This window comes from Brachyhypopomus gauderio, unplaced genomic scaffold (assembly GCF_052324685.1).
Source record: "Brachyhypopomus gauderio isolate BG-103 unplaced genomic scaffold, BGAUD_0.2 sc57, whole genome shotgun sequence".
In the NCBI taxonomy this organism is placed as follows: domain Eukaryota; kingdom Metazoa; phylum Chordata; class Actinopteri; order Gymnotiformes; family Hypopomidae; genus Brachyhypopomus; species Brachyhypopomus gauderio.
The window spans coordinates 2,405,363-2,422,993 of record NW_027506880.1 but is presented as its reverse complement, the minus strand read 5'-3'; the positions used below and the strand labels follow the sequence as shown (position 1 = coordinate 2,422,993).

At 43.9% G+C, this 17,631-nt stretch overlaps 2 protein-coding genes across 3 annotated transcripts; one reads left to right on the top strand and one right to left on the bottom strand.

Annotated features, from left to right (window-relative positions):
• Window positions 1-1,181: 1,181 nt before the first annotated feature.
• On the top strand, window positions 1,182-11,970 carry LOC143488914 (uncharacterized). Of its 2 annotated transcripts, XM_076987901.1 has the most exons (3): window positions 1,182-1,469; window positions 1,596-1,672; window positions 5,482-11,970. In XM_076987901.1, the coding sequence occupies exon 3, from the start codon at window positions 5,570-5,572 to the stop codon at window positions 11,366-11,368; it is 5,799 nt and encodes a 1,932-aa protein (XP_076844016.1). In that variant the 5' UTR covers window positions 1,182-1,469; window positions 1,596-1,672; window positions 5,482-5,569; the 3' UTR covers window positions 11,369-11,970. The 2 variants fall into 2 exon arrangements, with proteins under 2 accessions (XP_076844016.1, XP_076844017.1); XM_076987902.1 differs by lacking the exon at window positions 1,596-1,672.
• A 60-nt stretch (window positions 11,971-12,030) lies between these two features.
• Window positions 12,031-17,367, bottom strand: LOC143488915 (bone morphogenetic protein 2). The gene is made up of 5 exons (XM_076987903.1): window positions 13,501-17,367; window positions 13,260-13,387; window positions 13,074-13,190; window positions 12,813-12,978; window positions 12,031-12,595 (listed from the first exon to the last, which is right to left on the bottom strand). Exons 1-5 carry the CDS (start codon window positions 13,787-13,789, stop codon window positions 12,195-12,197), a joined length of 1,101 nt encoding a protein of 366 aa, XP_076844018.1. The 5' UTR covers window positions 13,790-17,367; the 3' UTR covers window positions 12,031-12,194.
• Window positions 17,368-17,631: the final 264 nt, after the last annotated feature.

Here is a 17,631-nt window from a genome sequence, read left to right as displayed (position 1 = left end):
TCACCCCGATTGCTCCCTGTGCACAGCACCACTCTGCAGCCCTGGTGGAGGGGGGATGGCTGCGGAGATGCAGTTGTCCTATTATAGCCTTGGCTGCCTGCTTGGAATGACTTGCTGTGGGGACTTGACCCAAGAACCTTTTGGAAATGGCCAGAGTTAGTTGCTAAGGCTAGAGAGCCATCTGCCTGCTCCATCTGACCTTCCTGTCTAGAAGTTGGGCACTGACCCATAGTAAAAACACTCCGGATCCATGCCATGTTCTCACTGCTGACACAGCCGTAGAGGAAGCGTTAGATTCCCAGTGACAGACTGGGGACTTTCCCCAGGGTAAGTGGGTGCAGAAAAAGCACAGAGATTCACTTCATTTTGTAGGATGTTTATATTTTTTTGTTAATGGGTCCATATCATTATCTAGATGTTGCAAATCTCCTACTGAAAATCTGTGTGCATTTTGAGTTCCAAGAATGACTTACTTCACTTGTGAGCTCTTGCTAAATATTTTACTTGTGGTGTTAATGATGTAATCTGTTCATAATCTTTATGGATTAATGGCCTACCTTGACCTAGTGAACCTTAAAATACAATAGGAATATTTCTTACCTGTGTATGCACATTTTATTATTGTACACTTGCCAGATCAGCAGATAACATTTCTGAGCTTCTGGTTAGTGTCTGGACCATGTGACACGTTAGGTAAGATATGGAAGGTGTCACAGGAAGATGGGCAGCCTTTACTGTAAGAAATGCACAGTGCTGGAAATAGAGCAGCATAAATAAACATGGCACGGTACAGTAGAGCTGCAAGTAAGTCAAAGTCTAATGAGTTCAAGTTACAAATTGAAGCATTTGCACCGCTGCAGTGAATTGTTAATATATAAAACATGCAACATCCTGAAGAAATGTTCAGTCGTACATATATATAGTGGTTTATTAACAAGATGAACAGGTTAGTGGCAGGAGTAGAGAAACTTGAAAAGCAGAAATCCTTGAAAACCAGTACAGCCAGTAGGACCCTGAGAGAGGATAGCAATAAGCATGTCTATTGTGAGTGCTAACCGCTCTAAGCCTCTTGTGGTAATCAGATTCCATTCACCTCTCATTCCGCACTTAAAGTTGCATGACACTTGTTCGGGTGATGCAAGGGGCTATATTTGACTCGCCTGTTTGCAAGAGACAAATGAGTCACTCAGCCAGACTCAGCCACCTACGTCCCAACAACCCTAGTGCCCGAGAGGAGAAAGAGGCAGTCGACTCTTGCTGACTGACTGGCTGTTGATGTCTCTACAGGGGGCTGAGACCTAACGAGCAAACGGTAATCGCGGGTATGCTCCCAGAACCAAAATAGCAGATGACCGTTTCCATTTCATCCGCCTGCCACTGGACAGCGGCTGGTTTGGCTGACGTGCGCTCACTAGAGCCATCCCATGTTACTCCTGACTCCGGCCTTAGCCCGTCCTGCATCTATTTAGGTAGGCTGTGCTCTCTCTGTTCTGTCCGCTCTCTCTCTTTCTCCCTCTGCTTTTCATTTGCACATGGATGTCTCAGCACGTCTATGTGACGAGGCCTACCGTGATTTTGCTGTCATTGTTGAGCAGGGGGCTCACCGGGTGGCTTGTGGAAAAGAAGCTTTGTGGATTAATGTGAAAATGGAATATGACAATCCAGTCAAGAGGTAAGGAGCTAGTCAGAAACACTGATATCTCCTTTTGTGTCATTATTATGTTATTTATTATGCTTTTAAACTCAGTCTACCACATTTTTTGTATTTATTTCTATTGGCAGCTTAAGGTATATATATACACTATGGTATACTGTTTTATTATTCTTTTTATTACAAAAATATTTTTTAGATATTTGATGTATTTTAAATAATATATTAATAATATATTATTACAATTCAGTATTGATATACTTGTATGTGTGAAATGTATCTTCAGACTCATTATGAAAGTTTTTCTTTAAAGTTAGTCAGGATTTGTCCTGCTGATAAAGGTGCATGCAAATAACAAATGTGGGGAAATCGTTCAGATGGCAAGTTGATATGAAATCATGACCACTGGAAAAAGTTGCAGCATTCAAATCCTATTGGCTACTGGTTCATGGTTCATAAATTTCACTAGGGGACTGGTAATCACTGAAGATCTATCAAGTTACCTAATGAGCAGAATTCCAGCACAAAAGCAAGAGAATATACAGTCAATGGATGTTCTTAATGCTGTAAATCAGAGTGGTTTACTGCTCTGAGTTGTGTTGGGTTTGGATACAGCACTGTTACTTAGATCTTAGATCAGGAGATAAATATGGATGAATGAGTTATTATCTTACATTACACTTCGAATGATGGCAGAACAGTGTTGACCTTAGAAAGACAATAATGTTTAATTAAGTATATGTTATATATAGGTTTGTTGTACAGATTAGGAAGGAAGATGTTTAACATGAGCTATGATGTTACAACACCAACATGAAATATATAATTTTGCCAATGCTGACATCTAGTGTCAAAAAACTAGTGTTTCTGATCACAATACTGAAGCAACATATTAAGAGAGATTTTTCATTGTCAAACACTATGTGAGTTTTGAATTCAATCAATCAAATTTTATTTATATAGTGCTTTTTACAACAGTTGTTGTAAACAAATTCCTTTGGCGAAGCCACATAATTGAAGTTCCTTCAATCTTCATGTTTGGGGTCAGGGAAGGAGTACATGGACTGTGTGTTGGGAAAGGAAGAAAGGCATCTGCCCCCTTCTAAAAATAGATCTGTTTGGCTTAGTGTACTTCTCTCTACTCTGCATGGCCACCAAAACATGGCTAATGTCACGTAGGGCAACGCCCCCTCTCGTAGCTGTCACTCTGGGTTCCCTCATGTCCGTGTTCCCTGCCTGTTTGTCCCGCCCTGCTCATTGGTTTTGATGGATTCCTTGTTTGTTACCACGCCCCTGTGTCATTGTCATCACCTGTCCCTAGTTTAGTCCTGTGTATATTAATCCCTGTGTCTCCCAGGTCTAGTTGTCGGTCTTTTTGTTTTTCGCTGTGTTTTGCCTGTTCGCCCTAGTGCTGCTGTTTAGTGAGTCCTCCTTTTTGTTTTCTTTGTCCGTGTTCATGCCTTTGTACATTTCATGTCAGGATTGCCAACCCGTTATGACCTATGCCCGTTACATCGACTCTGCCTATGGAATTTCCTGTAATAAATCTCGCTCTCCTCAGCGTTTGTGTCCGTCTACCTGTTCTGCCCCGCGCAGATCGTTACATAAAGACCGACCCTACAAGGACACAGCGAGGGAGCGAGACTCTGGTGAGTTTAATCGCTGTGATGAGATGTTGGCTGGTTCGGTCCAGTTCAACTCTCCGATATCGCAGCGTGAACGAACCAGAGACAGAAATTCCCCTGGCGCTGTGGGAACACGGAAGTCTCGACGCGCACCAACGAAAGCCCAGTCACTTTCGGTTTCGACTGGCTTTCGCGTCGAGACTCCTGTTGAGCGCTACGTGTCTGCCCGGCTTGATCACTATAGGGAGGAGAAACCTGTAGTACAAGTCGCGGGCAGACGGATAGAGTGCACAGACTGGCGTTTGCTTAACCCTCGGTTGGCTCTCGATGGCTTCTGCGAGCTCCCGACGCCTCAGAGGAGGCGGAGCCGTCGCAGAGAGAGCCACCGAGGGGCTTCTGTGTCTGTGTATTCTTCCAGGCTCACCCAGGACCCTGAGGAGGAGGACCTACCGCCGCTGATCCAGCCAGCTACACACCACGACACCCCCAAGTATTTTTTGGGGGGGAGTACAAACCACGTCGGCTTGGCGGACACGCCCCCCGATGACGTCAGTATAGTGGCTCCGCCCCCCGAGGACGTCGGCTTGGCGGACACGCCCCCGATGACGTCAGTATAGTGGCTCCGCCCCCCGAGGACGTCGGCTTGACGGACACGCCCCCCGATGACGTCAGTATAGTGGCTCCGCCCCCCGAGGACGTCGGCTTGGCGGACACGCCCCCCGATGACGTCAGTATAGTGGCTCCGCCCCCCGAGGACGTCGGCTTGGCGGACACGCCCCCCGATGACGTCAGTGCGGCGACTCCGCCCCCCGAGGACGTCATGTCACGTCTGCGGCCTGTTCCCGCGATCCCGAGGAGGTCGTCCACGCCTGTTCCCGTTCCCGCTGCCCGTCGGCAGTCCACGCCGGTTCCAGTTCCCGCTGCCCGTCGGCAGTCCGCGCCGGTTCCTGTCCCCGCGACCCTGGAGAGGTCGTCCGCGCCGGTTGCTGTCCCCGCGACCCTGGAGAGGTCGTCCACGCCAGCTCCTGTTCCCGCTGCCCGCCAGCGGACCCTGCCTGTTCCCGCTGCCCGCCAGCGGACCCTGCCTGTTCCCGCTGCCCGCCGCCCGGCCGCGCCTGTTCCCGCTGCCCGCCGCCCGGCCGCGCCTGTGTCCCCAGAGACTGTGCTGCCCTCTATTGGGCCTGGACGTTTTGTGCCCTGTGCCCCCGTCTCTTTGCCCATGTTCCCCTTGCTCCCTTGTTCTGTCCCCGGTTTTGTTTTGGTCCCTGTCCCCGTGGTTGTGTCTGTTCGTGTCCATGTTCCTGTTCCTGTGTCTGTTTCCTGTGGTGTCGTCTCTGTCCCGGTCCCCGTGTCTGTTCCCCGAGTTGTTACCCACCTTGTTCCTGTCCCCGTCACCATCGTCCAAGCCGTGTTTGCCTCAGTGTTTACCTCTGCCCTGTCCCCTGGCCCCGCTCCAGTGTCTGTCCCCGGTCCTGTCCTGTCCAGCCCTGCTCCTGTGCCTCGCCCTGGCCCTATCCGGTCTCCCTGTGTCCCGTGTCGTGCCGTGTCCCAGGTCCCTCGTCCTATTTTGTCTGGTCCTGTCCCTCCGGTCTGTCCTGTGTCCGCTGTCCCTGTCCTGTCTGCCCTTGCGTGCCCCGGAGTGGCACGCTTTGAGGGGGGGTTCTGTCACGTAGGGCAACGCCCCCTCTCGTAGCTGTCACTCTGGGTTCCCTCATGTCCGTGTTCCCTGCCTGTTTGTCCCGCCCTGCTCATTGGTTTTGATGGATTCCTTGTTTGTTACCACGCCCCTGTGTCATTGTCATCACCTGTCCCTAGTTTAGTCCTGTGTATATTAATCCCTGTGTCTCCCAGGTCTAGTTGTCGGTCTTTTTGTTTTTCGCTGTGTTTTGCCTGTTCGCCCTAGTGCTGCTGTTTAGTGAGTCCTCCTTTTTGTTTTCTTTGTCCGTGTTCATGCCTTTGTACATTTCATGTCAGGATTGCCAACCCGTTATGACCTATGCCCGTTACATCGACTCTGCCTATGGAATTTCCTGTAATAAATCTCGCTCTCCTCAGCGTTTGTGTCCGTCTACCTGTTCTGCCCCGCGCAGATCGTTACAGCTAACCACATATTATAAAATAGGTTTAGCGCATAAAGAGATGGAGAGAGAACTTGGATAGAGGGAATTAATTATTTCTAACAAACTGAATCTCTTTTTCTTGTAGGAAAATCATCAGGTAGTGGTACAATTCTGGTGAAGGACACTTACTATCACCGACCATCAAACTGAAGAGCAACACTAAGGCATTAACCATGAACTACATGGAAAAGGGACATAAAGCAGGGATGAAGCACCTTACCAACCAGGACAGCTTAATGGATGAGACTGACAGAGAGGTCATGAACCTTACAGACCGTGCCTTTAAGAGCCTCTGCATCGGTGATGAGGCCGTCTATAATGACGCAGAGTTCTCACCGTCCCCAGTAAGTTGCCGCAAGCCACTAGCTGAGGAGATACCGAAAAAGTCTCAAGAGAACTCTTCCTTAGTTGTCAAGAAGCATGGGCCTCATCGCCCTAATGGTGTGAAGGACACGTCCTGGAGAGTGGGTAAAGGCTCGGCAGACATGTTGCCGCTTTTTGCAGCATTCGCAGCTGAAAAAAATGGAGATGGCACCAAGTTGACAAATGGGGAGTCCTGGGACAAATCTGCACTGCTCAGCATCCAAAGAGAGTTGTCAGAGTTTTCAGATTATCAAAACAGCCTTTCAGGTGAACACTTTTCCCATGTACAGAATCATCTTACATTCTCTGGTAAAGAGATTGGCAAGAAGTCAAGCAAGGACACGTCTTCTTCATCTGGGAAATCAACAAAAAACAAACATATCAAATCCAGTAAGCTGAGAAAATTAAATTCTAAAAACTTTTTCCTTCACAGTGAATTCAGCCCATTCCAATCCTGGGTGGACTTGAATAAATTTCCTTTTGGATTTGGAGATATCAAGATTTTACCTAACAATGGCCCACCAGAATGGTATGATTCCCCACTTTACAAAGAACTAACATCACAAAGATTACATGTCCCAGAGTCAAACAGGGGAAAGAAATCTGAAAACATCTCAGCTTCGTCACCTCAACATGGACCTAAACATGAGGCACCACAACACACAACACAGACTTTGAAAACCACATCTCCAAAAGCAAAACAATACACTGAGCTTAAAAAGTTTGAAATGCATATCAAAAAAACACATCAGTCTCACATTCTGCAGGCATCCTCTGGATCTGAACACAGGTGCCAGTCTGAAGGAGACTTTTCTGCTCCTTGGCGGAAAAACCGAAGGAGGGCAAAGAGTACAGTGCCTGCTGGGCAGCCCCTTATAAGTTCTCCTGCTTGTGATAAGTCAAACGCTGAAGAGGAAGGTCTATTAAATAAAAAAGGGGTCAGGACAATGAAAGAACAAACCTCAAATTCAACTCCCTTTAGTATTTTACAGCTGCTAACTCCGGCTATACCATCCAGACAGGAGACTGCAAGCTCAGACACACTTCAAGATGTTCTCTCACCCATTGCCCTTGACCTTCCACGACTTCATGACACGGAAATGTGCCCATCACCTGAGATTAAACGAGAAAGCTACAAATCTATGGCATCAAGTCTGCTGTTTAATCTCAAGGACAACAGGAAACGGGTCAAAGCGAGGTACAGCCCACCAAAGTTCAAAGGTTTTGATACAAAAGACCAAAACAAATCTCTGACTGAAGAGGCTACTACCAAAACTAATCTTGAGCCTCCCGAAACTCTAGATGCTAAAACAATCACACCTACCCATCAAAAAACTCTTGCATCTCCACTGAGTCCTCTCCCAGAGATGATAGACCTACACACTTGTCCCCCCAGTGGACATATAAATGGAGCTTTGCCAGATGACTATTTGGCACTAAGTCTACTGCAAGCTGAAAATAGAAGCCCACCCAATAAACCTCTGAAGTCAAACAGAAGCTCCCTGCTTAAAGCTTTATATCCATCTCTACATTTGTACAGCAAAGCTAGTTTAGTAGATGTTGACACTAAAACATTTGATGTCCCTGGTCCTCATCTTACCACAGACCAAACCAGTAAACAAGAGAAGAGCAAGGCTCATGCACAGGAGGACTGTAAAGAGCTCCAAAGAAAACACAGCACGATTAAACCAGAAATGCATTTGAACAAGCCTACTGAAAATGCTGAGACTAACAAAATTGCGGAAAAACTACTGGCTGAGAATACTGACACTGATGCTCTAAATGAAAATAACCACCACACAGTTCTAAAAAAGAAACACAGTACAAGACAAGATCCATTGATGATTTTGGGTAACAAAAATCAAGACAAGCTGAACATGGAAGGATCAGTCAAAGATAAGGAATGTCTTAGAAAGGAACCAAAACCTAAACATGCATTTTCAGCCAGGCAGAACAACTACATCAAAAGCCAAAGATATGTGAGTGCAGATGATGAGGAGTATTTATGTAATGGAGGGAAAATAGATCCTGCAGAAGGAGAAGTGTCAAGGGATTGCAATGTCACGTCAAGGAATACAGAACATACCAATGTGAGGGAAGGAATGCGATTTGATAAGAATGTAACTGTGCACAGTGCAAAAGAACAGATGCAAGGCAAATTAGATGGAGCATTTAGTGGAGAAAACATTAAAAATTGTGATTCCATCACAAAAGACTGTGTGCAGCCTTCAAAGGATGATTTGGGTATTTGCACTGATCGAAGAACTAAAAATGATGCCCTTTTCATGAAAGGAAACACATCTGCAAAAAGAGCAATGTTTACTTTCAAGGAACAAGTGTCCACGAAGACAGGCTTAGCCTCAAAGAAGGAGAGTGTAGGATTGGATAAGTATGAGCTAGCATCAGCGGCTCTGGAGGAAGTGATTGCTGAGCGAGAAGAAAGAAAAAAGAGATATGATTTTACATGTGCTGATGGAGATTACAAGCAGGAGACTATATCACTGAGTCAGAAAGACGTATTTGGAAAAGTTACAAAAGGCAGGAGCAGTCAGAGGGACACTTCTGGTTTTAAACCTAGTAGCCAAATGGTTCAAAGCATGTCGGACAGGGAGACCACACATGGTAAAAGTCATGTGGCTGAGGTAAATTTAGCGGGGCCTCGTAAGCAGAAAGGAGCTACAGGACAAAGCCAACACGCAGCTGAACAGATAAAACATACAGAGAAGGACAGATCTGGCAGGCCTGATCAACAAAGTGACACAGATCACGTGAAGCCAATGGACAGGATAGATGAATTTAAAGAAAAAGAGCCTGTGGTTAAAAATAGCAGTGTTGAAGAGAGCTCAAGAGGTACTAGTACTGAAAATAAGCTGACCAGGGAAGACAAGGAGCCCTCAGCTCAATCTATGAGCAGCTCCTGTAAACCAGAGGTCCCTCCTAGACGAGGTAAAGAAAGCTCTCAAAGTGAGGACAAAGAAATGTATAAAAAATACAGACCAGAAAATGTTGGGGGAAGACTTGATAGCTCTTTCGTAGTAAAAAATGAAAAATTGATAAGCGGGGATAAGAAAGCAAAATTAAATTTACCAACGGATAGAGGCCATATGTCTGCACTTAAGGAAAATTTTGACAGAGAACAAAGGGTGCAAAACATAATTGGTGAGGGATGTCTGAGTGAAGGGGAGGGTCCTGGGGACTACCATGAAATGGACCCAGAGAAATTAAAGGTTCCAGAGGTCACTGAGAGTACTCCCGAAGGTGAACTTGTCTCAAGAAAACATAACCATGACGGGACAGGTATGGACTTAGACATAAAGAAACTTCACGATGTCGATTTCAAACTAGCATCGAGAGAAGAAGAAGACTCAAGAAGACGTTGTGATAAAACTATAGACATTCAGACTCTTACAGCTGATGTCACAACCAGAAATGAGAGTGAAACAGGCATAAACCAAATGGAAAGTGAATATGCCACTAATCTTGTCAAGGAATATGATGATAATCAGAGCAAATCTAAAGATAACAGGAAAAGCCCTCCCAATAGGATTTCTGAAAAGTCAATAGTGGAAAAGGTAAAATCTGAGAAAATTGTCACCAACCAGACACTAGAAACCTTAGAATCGATACAAACCAATAATACAATAATGAATAATGTTACAGATAATTCTCCACAGTCTGAACCTTCATCAGCTGTAGATGTTAAACAATTAAAGCAAAGCAGTCCACTTTCATATTCATCAAAGGAATTTCCCTTTACCATCAAAACAGATCAGTCATTATCTCAGCATGAAAATAACTTGTCAAATCAAACAAGAAATTGTGAAGAGAATTCGAAACAAATAATAGACAGCCATTCCTTTAGCAACCCTGAAGGTGAATTGGGAATTTCTGGCAGGCTTATTTCTCCTCCAACTGATGGGGACAAAGGTGGGTGGGTCCGCTGTTTGATTGAATCGGCTACCAATCTAACTCCACCATGTCAGTCCAATGTGTCTTCTCCTATAATGGGAAAGCCTGCTTTATTCAAAGTGAAAGATAACACATTTAGTGCCTCCCCTGTTACCAAAGCAGTGAGACCTATTCTGCATAAAACACTCACACAACCATGGTCTCCTAGGGAGAGCTTGAGTGAGTCTGATAGGGGTGATGAGGAACTCTTCAAGGACTGTGTAGAAGTGCAAAGTCCAACAGTGCTATCTCCTGCTCTGCCTTCCACACCTGTCAGAAGCCCCCGGTGTAGCCAGTCATCAGCGCTTCTGTTATCTTCTCCAGCTTCTCAGTTCTCTACATCCACAGAGAAGAAAGGGCTGCCGGATAGACTCACGGTGCCAGAAGACGATGAATGGCGGTCTGCCATCAGCTCCGTTTCTGAGGGAATGGAGAGCAGTGGTACAAGTGCAGTAGATACCGTGGAGGAGATCATGTCCAGGATTGCACCCAGAGAGGATATGGGAGGATCTAAAGAACCAAGTGAGAGATCTGAATCTGTTTGCAGTGTTGGTGAGACTCAGTTTCAGAGCAAACCTCCAGCCGTCCCTCCGAAAACAGAGCAAGCCCTGCGCCGTGCCATGAAGCTGACAACGAGGCGCATCCAGAAGGCCGAGGCGAAGAGTAAACCGGAACGTACGGGCCGGAGCAGCGAGAAGAACGCAAACCGCAAGCTTGAGAGGAGACACCACAGCAGCGACAAAGCGCTCAGTGACAAATCTGACCATAGAGGTCGTGAACACGAAAGATGTGGAGAAAACAGCAGGGACTCACTTGTGCCTAAAACTCACCAAATTGAAAGGCATGGCAGACCGCACAGTAATCAGCAGAGCCACAACAGGGAGAAAGATGGTAGTAGGAAGCTACAACGTGAAAACCATGGCAATTTAACTAGTAACCATGGAGAAGATACCCTCAAAGGTCAGTTTGATATGACGAATGTAAATGCCTGTTGTGAAAGACCAGGCCGTAATAGTCAGAAATACCTACCTGAAAAGCTTGGCCGTAGGGCTCATAGTTTGGATAGATTTTCCTGTAATAAACATGAGCGTATGCTCCTTAGCACTGAGGGTGTTGTCTCTAAAACGAATACCGAGACATCAGAGAAACACTTTGCTGCAAACAGAGCAAATTTACGACAGAATAGCACGGATTGTACTTATGTCTCTCCTGCAGCCAACATTGTAACACAGTCTTTCCCAATGTCCCAGAGGAAAGTGTTGCAGGACCCTGATTCAGGGCAGTATTTTGTGGTTGACATGCCTTTGCAGGTCAGGACAAAAACCTTCTTCGATCCAGAGACGGGAAGTTACGTGCAACTGCCAGTTCAGTCTCCTGAAGCCTTGGTGCCAAAGGCACAGTCCGTGGAAGTCGTGAACGCCCCCACGTTTGTGCTGCTTCATGGCTTCCTTCCTGTGCCTGTCTCTACCTTACCACCCCAGCAACCCACAATCAGCCATGACTCTCTAGTTAGCTTTGGTGATGCGGTGGCTTTTGAGTCCAGTGAACTGGACAAGCATGAGGACGTTTACAGGAAGCAAATGAGAGAGGAAGAGCATTATACCGAACCTGTATGTATTTCCCAGGAGCACTTAGATGAGAGAATTGACAGTTTAAGATGATATTAGGTGAAGTCACGTTTTAGACCAGTGAATGGTCTTGGAACATGATAATGTCTGAATTCAGGCATTAGAATTTTTGTTTTTTTTTTCTTAACAAATTAAGCGGTTTATACAAGCAGTTTTGAACTGGAATAGTGTTAATACTCCATGTATGTTCAGTAATGATCACAGATATATTTGTAAATATTTCACTCTTCTCAAAAGAAGGATATAATTGATTTTTCTTGCTCTGGTTGAGACACTGACTGTTTTGTAAGGTTTGGCTGTTTATTGTGATAATAAACATTCTGCTATTGTGATATTACAAGAATGTTTAATGATAGAGCTTTGGTTATTTTGATACATGTATTTTTGTGTAGCAGTTTCCACACTATGTGACATTTTCTCAGATTAGTGGATGCACTGACTAGTAAAATGACAAGTGACCTTGAGAAGTGAAGTAGGCTCTTAACATCTCTTAACAGGCATATTTAATATGTCTTAACAGGCATCAAGTTAAAATGCCATTAATTTTGGGTGTATTTTTAAAAAGGAATATAATTATACAAGTTGTTAGTTTCATAAATGTAAACCATTCCAATAAAAAAGATTCAATTAATTCAGACTGCTGTTGCTATTACACTTTAGGTATGATCAAGTAACCTTGTTTAGATCTGAGTTGTACTTAAGGCGGTACTCTTAAAAGTGTCCCGGAATGCGCCGGTATCACTGCCTCAGTGATCACACAGACACGATGTCGCGGCTCTCTGGTGCAGTGCACGTTGCCTTTTAATTTACCTAACTTTTGATTTACAGTATGGGACCAAAATAACACAGTTACTAAAAATTAATGGCAACCGCAGTTGCCTGCCACCATGTCGTCGTATTGTTTTAGCACAACATTTTCCTCATCGTCAAAGTACAGTAGACTTATTGGGTACAGTACGTCCGGTACGCAGCATGGACGTTCCACTTTGTTTGAGAGTTTTAATGTGTTCACTATGGATTGCACGATGGCGTGATTAGTCGCTCGTGAACTTCCACTAAGTGGAAATGGACATGTTCCAGCGCAGTGGTATGCGTTGTAGCCTCTTGGTGATATTATCCACCCGGACCAGCCGATCTTGGCGAAGTCTACATAGAGAGGCGTCCTCGTGCATGACTCGCGAGGACTTCTGCGTCTCCGCTTCAGAGCTTGGACGGAAACTCTGGACTCAAGAAAGTCCTGAGATGACCCAGTGTTTTGACCTGAGGAGGCAAACGGTGTGACAGAAGCCAAACACAATTAATTCAGCGAAATATCAAAGTGTCCACACAGTTTAAGTTTAAATATTTAACCATTTAAAGTGATTGTCTGAACAGCCAGGAGTGTTAATAAATGACGCAGATTTTTGTGAATTTTACGAATATTACGGCTTAAGAAAAAAGACAGCAGTTAGCTTACAGAGTGATATGAGATTTTTACCAGAGACCCTTCGACTGTCGTTTGAGTAGATAACCAAATAGGAATAATTTTCCTCATCCTTCGCTATTCTTCCGGCATGTACAGCTCCAAACCAGTGTCCCGATGGCCAAGTTGAAACGATCAGAATGTCGTTATTCATGTCGCTGTTGAGAATCCACCTGGTCACCTATTCATTTGAGACATTAACACACGTTTTTACCAGTAGTCCCGTGTTGCGTAGTCTACTGAGAACCTGTTTCAGAACAAAAGGCACGAACTTACCGTCTGCGTAATGTTGAATACCTCCCATCCTTTGGTGTGCAGAGGCACTAACCTTGAGGTTATAAGGTTTCCTTGCCAGGGTTTCATTCGGTTATCCAGCACTTCATACAAATGAACCTAAAAAGCGACCGCATTATTGTTGTTTGGGTTACCTCAGAAGCAAAGTTACCTGTAGGTAAAGCTTACTTTGTAAAAATGATGATCCAGCAAAAATGGTTGCGCACGCCGAAACCATCGGAATTCCGCCTTGATGATTTTTTCGTACTGGCCAAATGATGTAAGATTAAAAAAGTGAAACACTCCATTAGACTGTCCTGCAAAAATATATATACTATGGGTGAATATTTGGCCGATTTTAGGAATACGATATTGTCATGTTGTCTCGCCAGCTGTGTGCAGATTTCAGGCCGTTTACAATTTTACGCACCTGCAAAACTTCTCACAACATTTACGTCCAGCGCTCTGGTGTTTTTTATGATGCCGTTGGAATCCGCCACAGCATCGTAGAGATCCTTCATAAACTGAGGTACTTTTCTCGACGGCACATTGCGGTGCAGACCTCTTAATGGGAACCGTTCGTTCCAATTACTTTTCTTAAGTGCTCCTGCAATTATACCTGCATCTAGCTCATTTGAAGCAACATCGGAGAACATATGAACAAACAACGCCGATATAAAAACAAACATCCCAAAAAGATACATGTTTAGCAATTTCATAGCTAGCTGTAGAGATGATAACTCTGTATTGGTTAACCATCAAATCAGGCCGTTCACTGATGTGGTGGGTGATGAGGTGATGTTCGATTTCTCCTGTGGTATCACTGGAGCGGACTATTTAAAACGGCTATAAATTTACCTTAGTCGTTAGTCTAATGTTAATTGTTATCTATGGTTGATGTCACATTTGACCTAAAGGTCTAGAAACGTTTCCATCTAACTTTAATTGCTTCTGCTGCAACTATTGCTCTCAAATAATTCCCTATACCAATACTGTTGAATTCAGACTTGTTTCCAGCGATTAATTAAATACAGAGAATTAGTAGCCTATCACACAACTACATTATTATGAGTTTTTTTGTTTGTTTGTCACCAGACATTTGCCGATTTTATTTCACAATGAGCTGCAGAGGGTATGTGAGGAGGACGCGCAAGGGGAGAGTGACGTACAGATGTAACGTGGTGATACGGGATTCATTCTGCTGTATTGTGTAAGTGGGAGTAAGACCGGCGTGGCTTTTACAACCCTGGACAAATGACGTCAGGGGATAATGAACACACAGACGGACGGCTGGGTCGTGTCGATGTTGGTTTTAGCAGTTTGCTGTCTGTTATCTGCGTGCAGCCAGGTCCCCCAACGGTGACTTAGGTAAACGCGGTGACAACGATGACGCAAAGCAAAACGAAGATTTACTCAGTACTCTCCTGCTCGGGGATTTTCCTAGTGGTTCAGATTTCGCTTGCGTCATCTTTAGATGGTAATTCATTCACATGTACTGTTTCACTACCTGGTCACTTAGTAAAATGTAATGCAGAAAGACTATAAATTTTAGCTCTCATGTAATATCTTGTAGGAGTTTAATTTTGTTAGTACACTGTGGAAATTGGTCATATAAAGCTACAATTATTCTCACGACTAAAAATAACTAAAAAGTTATTTCAAGAATCAAGAATTCAAACAACAGAATTAAATATAATAATATTCGAAAACAAAAATAGAGGCTACTGTACAATAGTGGATAACCATTCTTTACATGACCAGGCGTTAAGGTTAACATTAATTTATTTTTTAATGCAGATATTTTGCTTGTTTATGATTACAGAGTCTTGTGTTGTTGTGCTTTTATACTACAAAAGATTAAGGTAAAATTACAGATCTCAATAAAATACCTGCAAAGGTTTTTTTTAAACCTTTTTTTTTCTTAAAACAATTTAAGAGCCATTTTTAAGGGTCGCCCTTGGTATGTAGAGTCCTCCTTGGTAAGGGATTTTGCATAACATTTTGATATAGTTGCCCACACGTAAACTGAAAAAAGCAGAAAAATAACAATCACAACATATATGTAGGCTGTGTCTGAAACGAGGTCTTTTATTCTTTTAGTACTAGTGATAAATTTTGACTGCACATTTACGTTTCACAACTAGGGCTCCAAGGTTTCTGAGTTTCCACTAGAGGGCGGCATTGATCAAGAAAAGTCAGCTCGTTGAGCCGAAAACTCATCACCGACGAACAGTACAACGACGAACTGTATATGAATACAGTGTAAGGAGTATTATGCATTTGATATTTGAGGTCAGCTAACTCCCAAGCCTACAACCTTTCAGGTAATGCTATATTATTGTACTACAGAACGTACTCCAGTCGATACTAACATGTTGCTATCATGAGTAGTAGATGTTAGTGGTCTTCTGAGCTTCTAACCTATTATAGCAATTTACCTCATACCCTATTCCCAGAATCCTTTATTTTCAGAGCAGACATTTGTGCAAAAAAAAATGCAACTCCTACAGTGTGTTCACCAATGTTGTTATAACACAGTAGGCCTACTCAGAGTATTGCGTAGCATCTCACCGACTTCCGTCTCAACGAGCTGCCAACCAGTAACAGGAATAGGCCCTACTGATTGCTAATGTGGGAAAGATACACATTCAGACTGCAGGCCAATGAGATGAATTTGTATCGGTGACCTTCCCTTTCCATTTACCTCCATGTAAAGCTTAGAACACATTAAAAAATGGCATGAGCTGTTGATTTATTATATACGCGAGGGGAAGAATACAATTATTTCTGAAGTGGAAACACCACTCGGTGATTCTGTCAACCCTGGCGTTTTATGTTTTTAGACTTCCAGTGGTTGGATTTTCTTTCACTTTAAGGTTTTTCTTGCTTAGCAGCGTGTTGGGATTAAAAAGTCATGAGGGTTTGGAAGTCACCGTGAGTGCATGCCTTGCGCAGGATACACTGCTTATATCTCATTTCATTGATCATTTTGATAGGCTTTTTACCTTAGGCACAGTGTTTTTACAGGGAACGTGTCGATGAACTCACATATTACATTTCTCGAGTGCACTTTCCTCATTGTGTTATCAGTAACTTCTCCCATACCACCACTGCATATTTAAGTACTGTCTAGTAAGGAAAAGATACGCGAAGTCTCAATGTAAACTAAACAAGATTCACAGACAGCCATTTGACCCAGACAAAAAGAATGCAGCCAAGAACCGGTCGGAGTGAGACGCCGACTCTTGTTACGTCCCTGGCACTGTGCCCGTGGACTACCCGAGCAGACACCGTGCAACTCTCTAACTCCGCTGGCCTATTAAACCGGGCAGAATCAGCGTGTTGCGATATTTTCACTTTAAGTTTTTCAGGACCCTGGAAGCATGCCTGGCATCTAGACGGCTTTCTTCATGTTCGAGGAATACGTGCATCTGAAATCAGAAATGTTTTCGCCTGTGCAGGTCTCTAGTTGTTATAGGTTACAGCTGCACAGTTGTTTGCTTTGATGTCATTGCCTCTGCAGTGTGGTACTTTTTAGCAAGGGTGCTACGATTTGCAAAGCCACTCAACCAACACACAATCTACACCTGAGCAGAAGTGATCTGCATGGCGTTTTTACTCTTTTTATTATTATTTCTATATTTTTTTCTATAGGCTGTCTCTCCAGGTGTTCGTTTTTGCATGCAAATTACTGAGCATTGTAGTTTTATGTGGTTGAGTGTAGAAGGAAGTATTGAAGTATGACTGATGGCATAGAATCATCCCTTCAAGTTATTCAATAAATAAAATAAAAACAACCTCTTTCATAACAGAAAGTGCAGGGAGATATACGTACGCTATGTTTAACAGTCATGCAGTGAAATAATTTTCTGTTTAAACCACAGGATGTCACAGTTTTCCGGGGTTTTCTATGTACATAATTTGGATGCTTGCAAAAGAAATAAAGAAGGAAAAAGAAAGAAGAAAATCTTCCTTTTCCATTCACATTATAAAACCACTGAAGACTACCTCATTAGCCATCTCTTGAAGCCCTGTCTGCATCTTAATACTTGTCTGGATCTAAAGACCTGTCTGGATCTAAAGACCTGTGTTGATCTAAATACCTGTCTGGATCAAAGACCTGTCTGGATCGAAGACCTGTCTGGATCGAAGACCTGCCTGCTTCTAAGACTTGTCTGGATTCACCTCCTGGCCCCACACAGCCCAGCTGTCAGCAGCTTATCTCAGTGTCTTCCCCCGAGTCCTCTTGGGCTGCTGCCTCAGTGTCCCCTGACAGCAGAAAACGCTCCGTAAACTAACCCAGCCGTCTGGCACCTCCTCCTTCTTCTGGCTGGCGTGAAACACACATATACACACATGCGTCACACTGTGTGTTGACTGATAAGACATATTGGCACACGGTAAACAAACAGTAGTGGGTGGGCTTAAAAGCCACGTGCAGAAACATGCCACTAAACCTTGTGCAGAACATTTCTATCTCACATTTTAAATGTGTGGCACTAATACATTTCTCCTTTTTGTTACATTAATGTGGTTAAATATATATTCATAAACAACTCTT

What these genes read in the sequence shown, in the direction of transcription:
- LOC143488914 (XM_076987902.1), top strand. Translation starts at nt 5,570, where the DNA reads ATGAACTACATGGAAAAGGGACATAAAGCAGGGATGAAGCACCTTACC.
- LOC143488915 (XM_076987903.1), bottom strand. Translation starts at nt 13,789, where the DNA reads ATGAAATTGCTAAACATGTATCTTTTTGGGATGTTTGTTTTTATATCG. An exon ending in TGTTGTGAGAAGTTTTGCAG is followed by an intron (nt 13,388 to 13,500) that starts GTGCGTAAAATT and finishes ATATTTTTGCAG; the next exon opens with GACAGTCTAATGGAGTGTTT. An exon ending in TATTCAACATTACGCAGACG is followed by an intron (nt 12,979 to 13,073) that starts GTAAGTTCGTGC and finishes TCAAATGAATAG; the next exon opens with GTGACCAGGTGGATTCTCAA.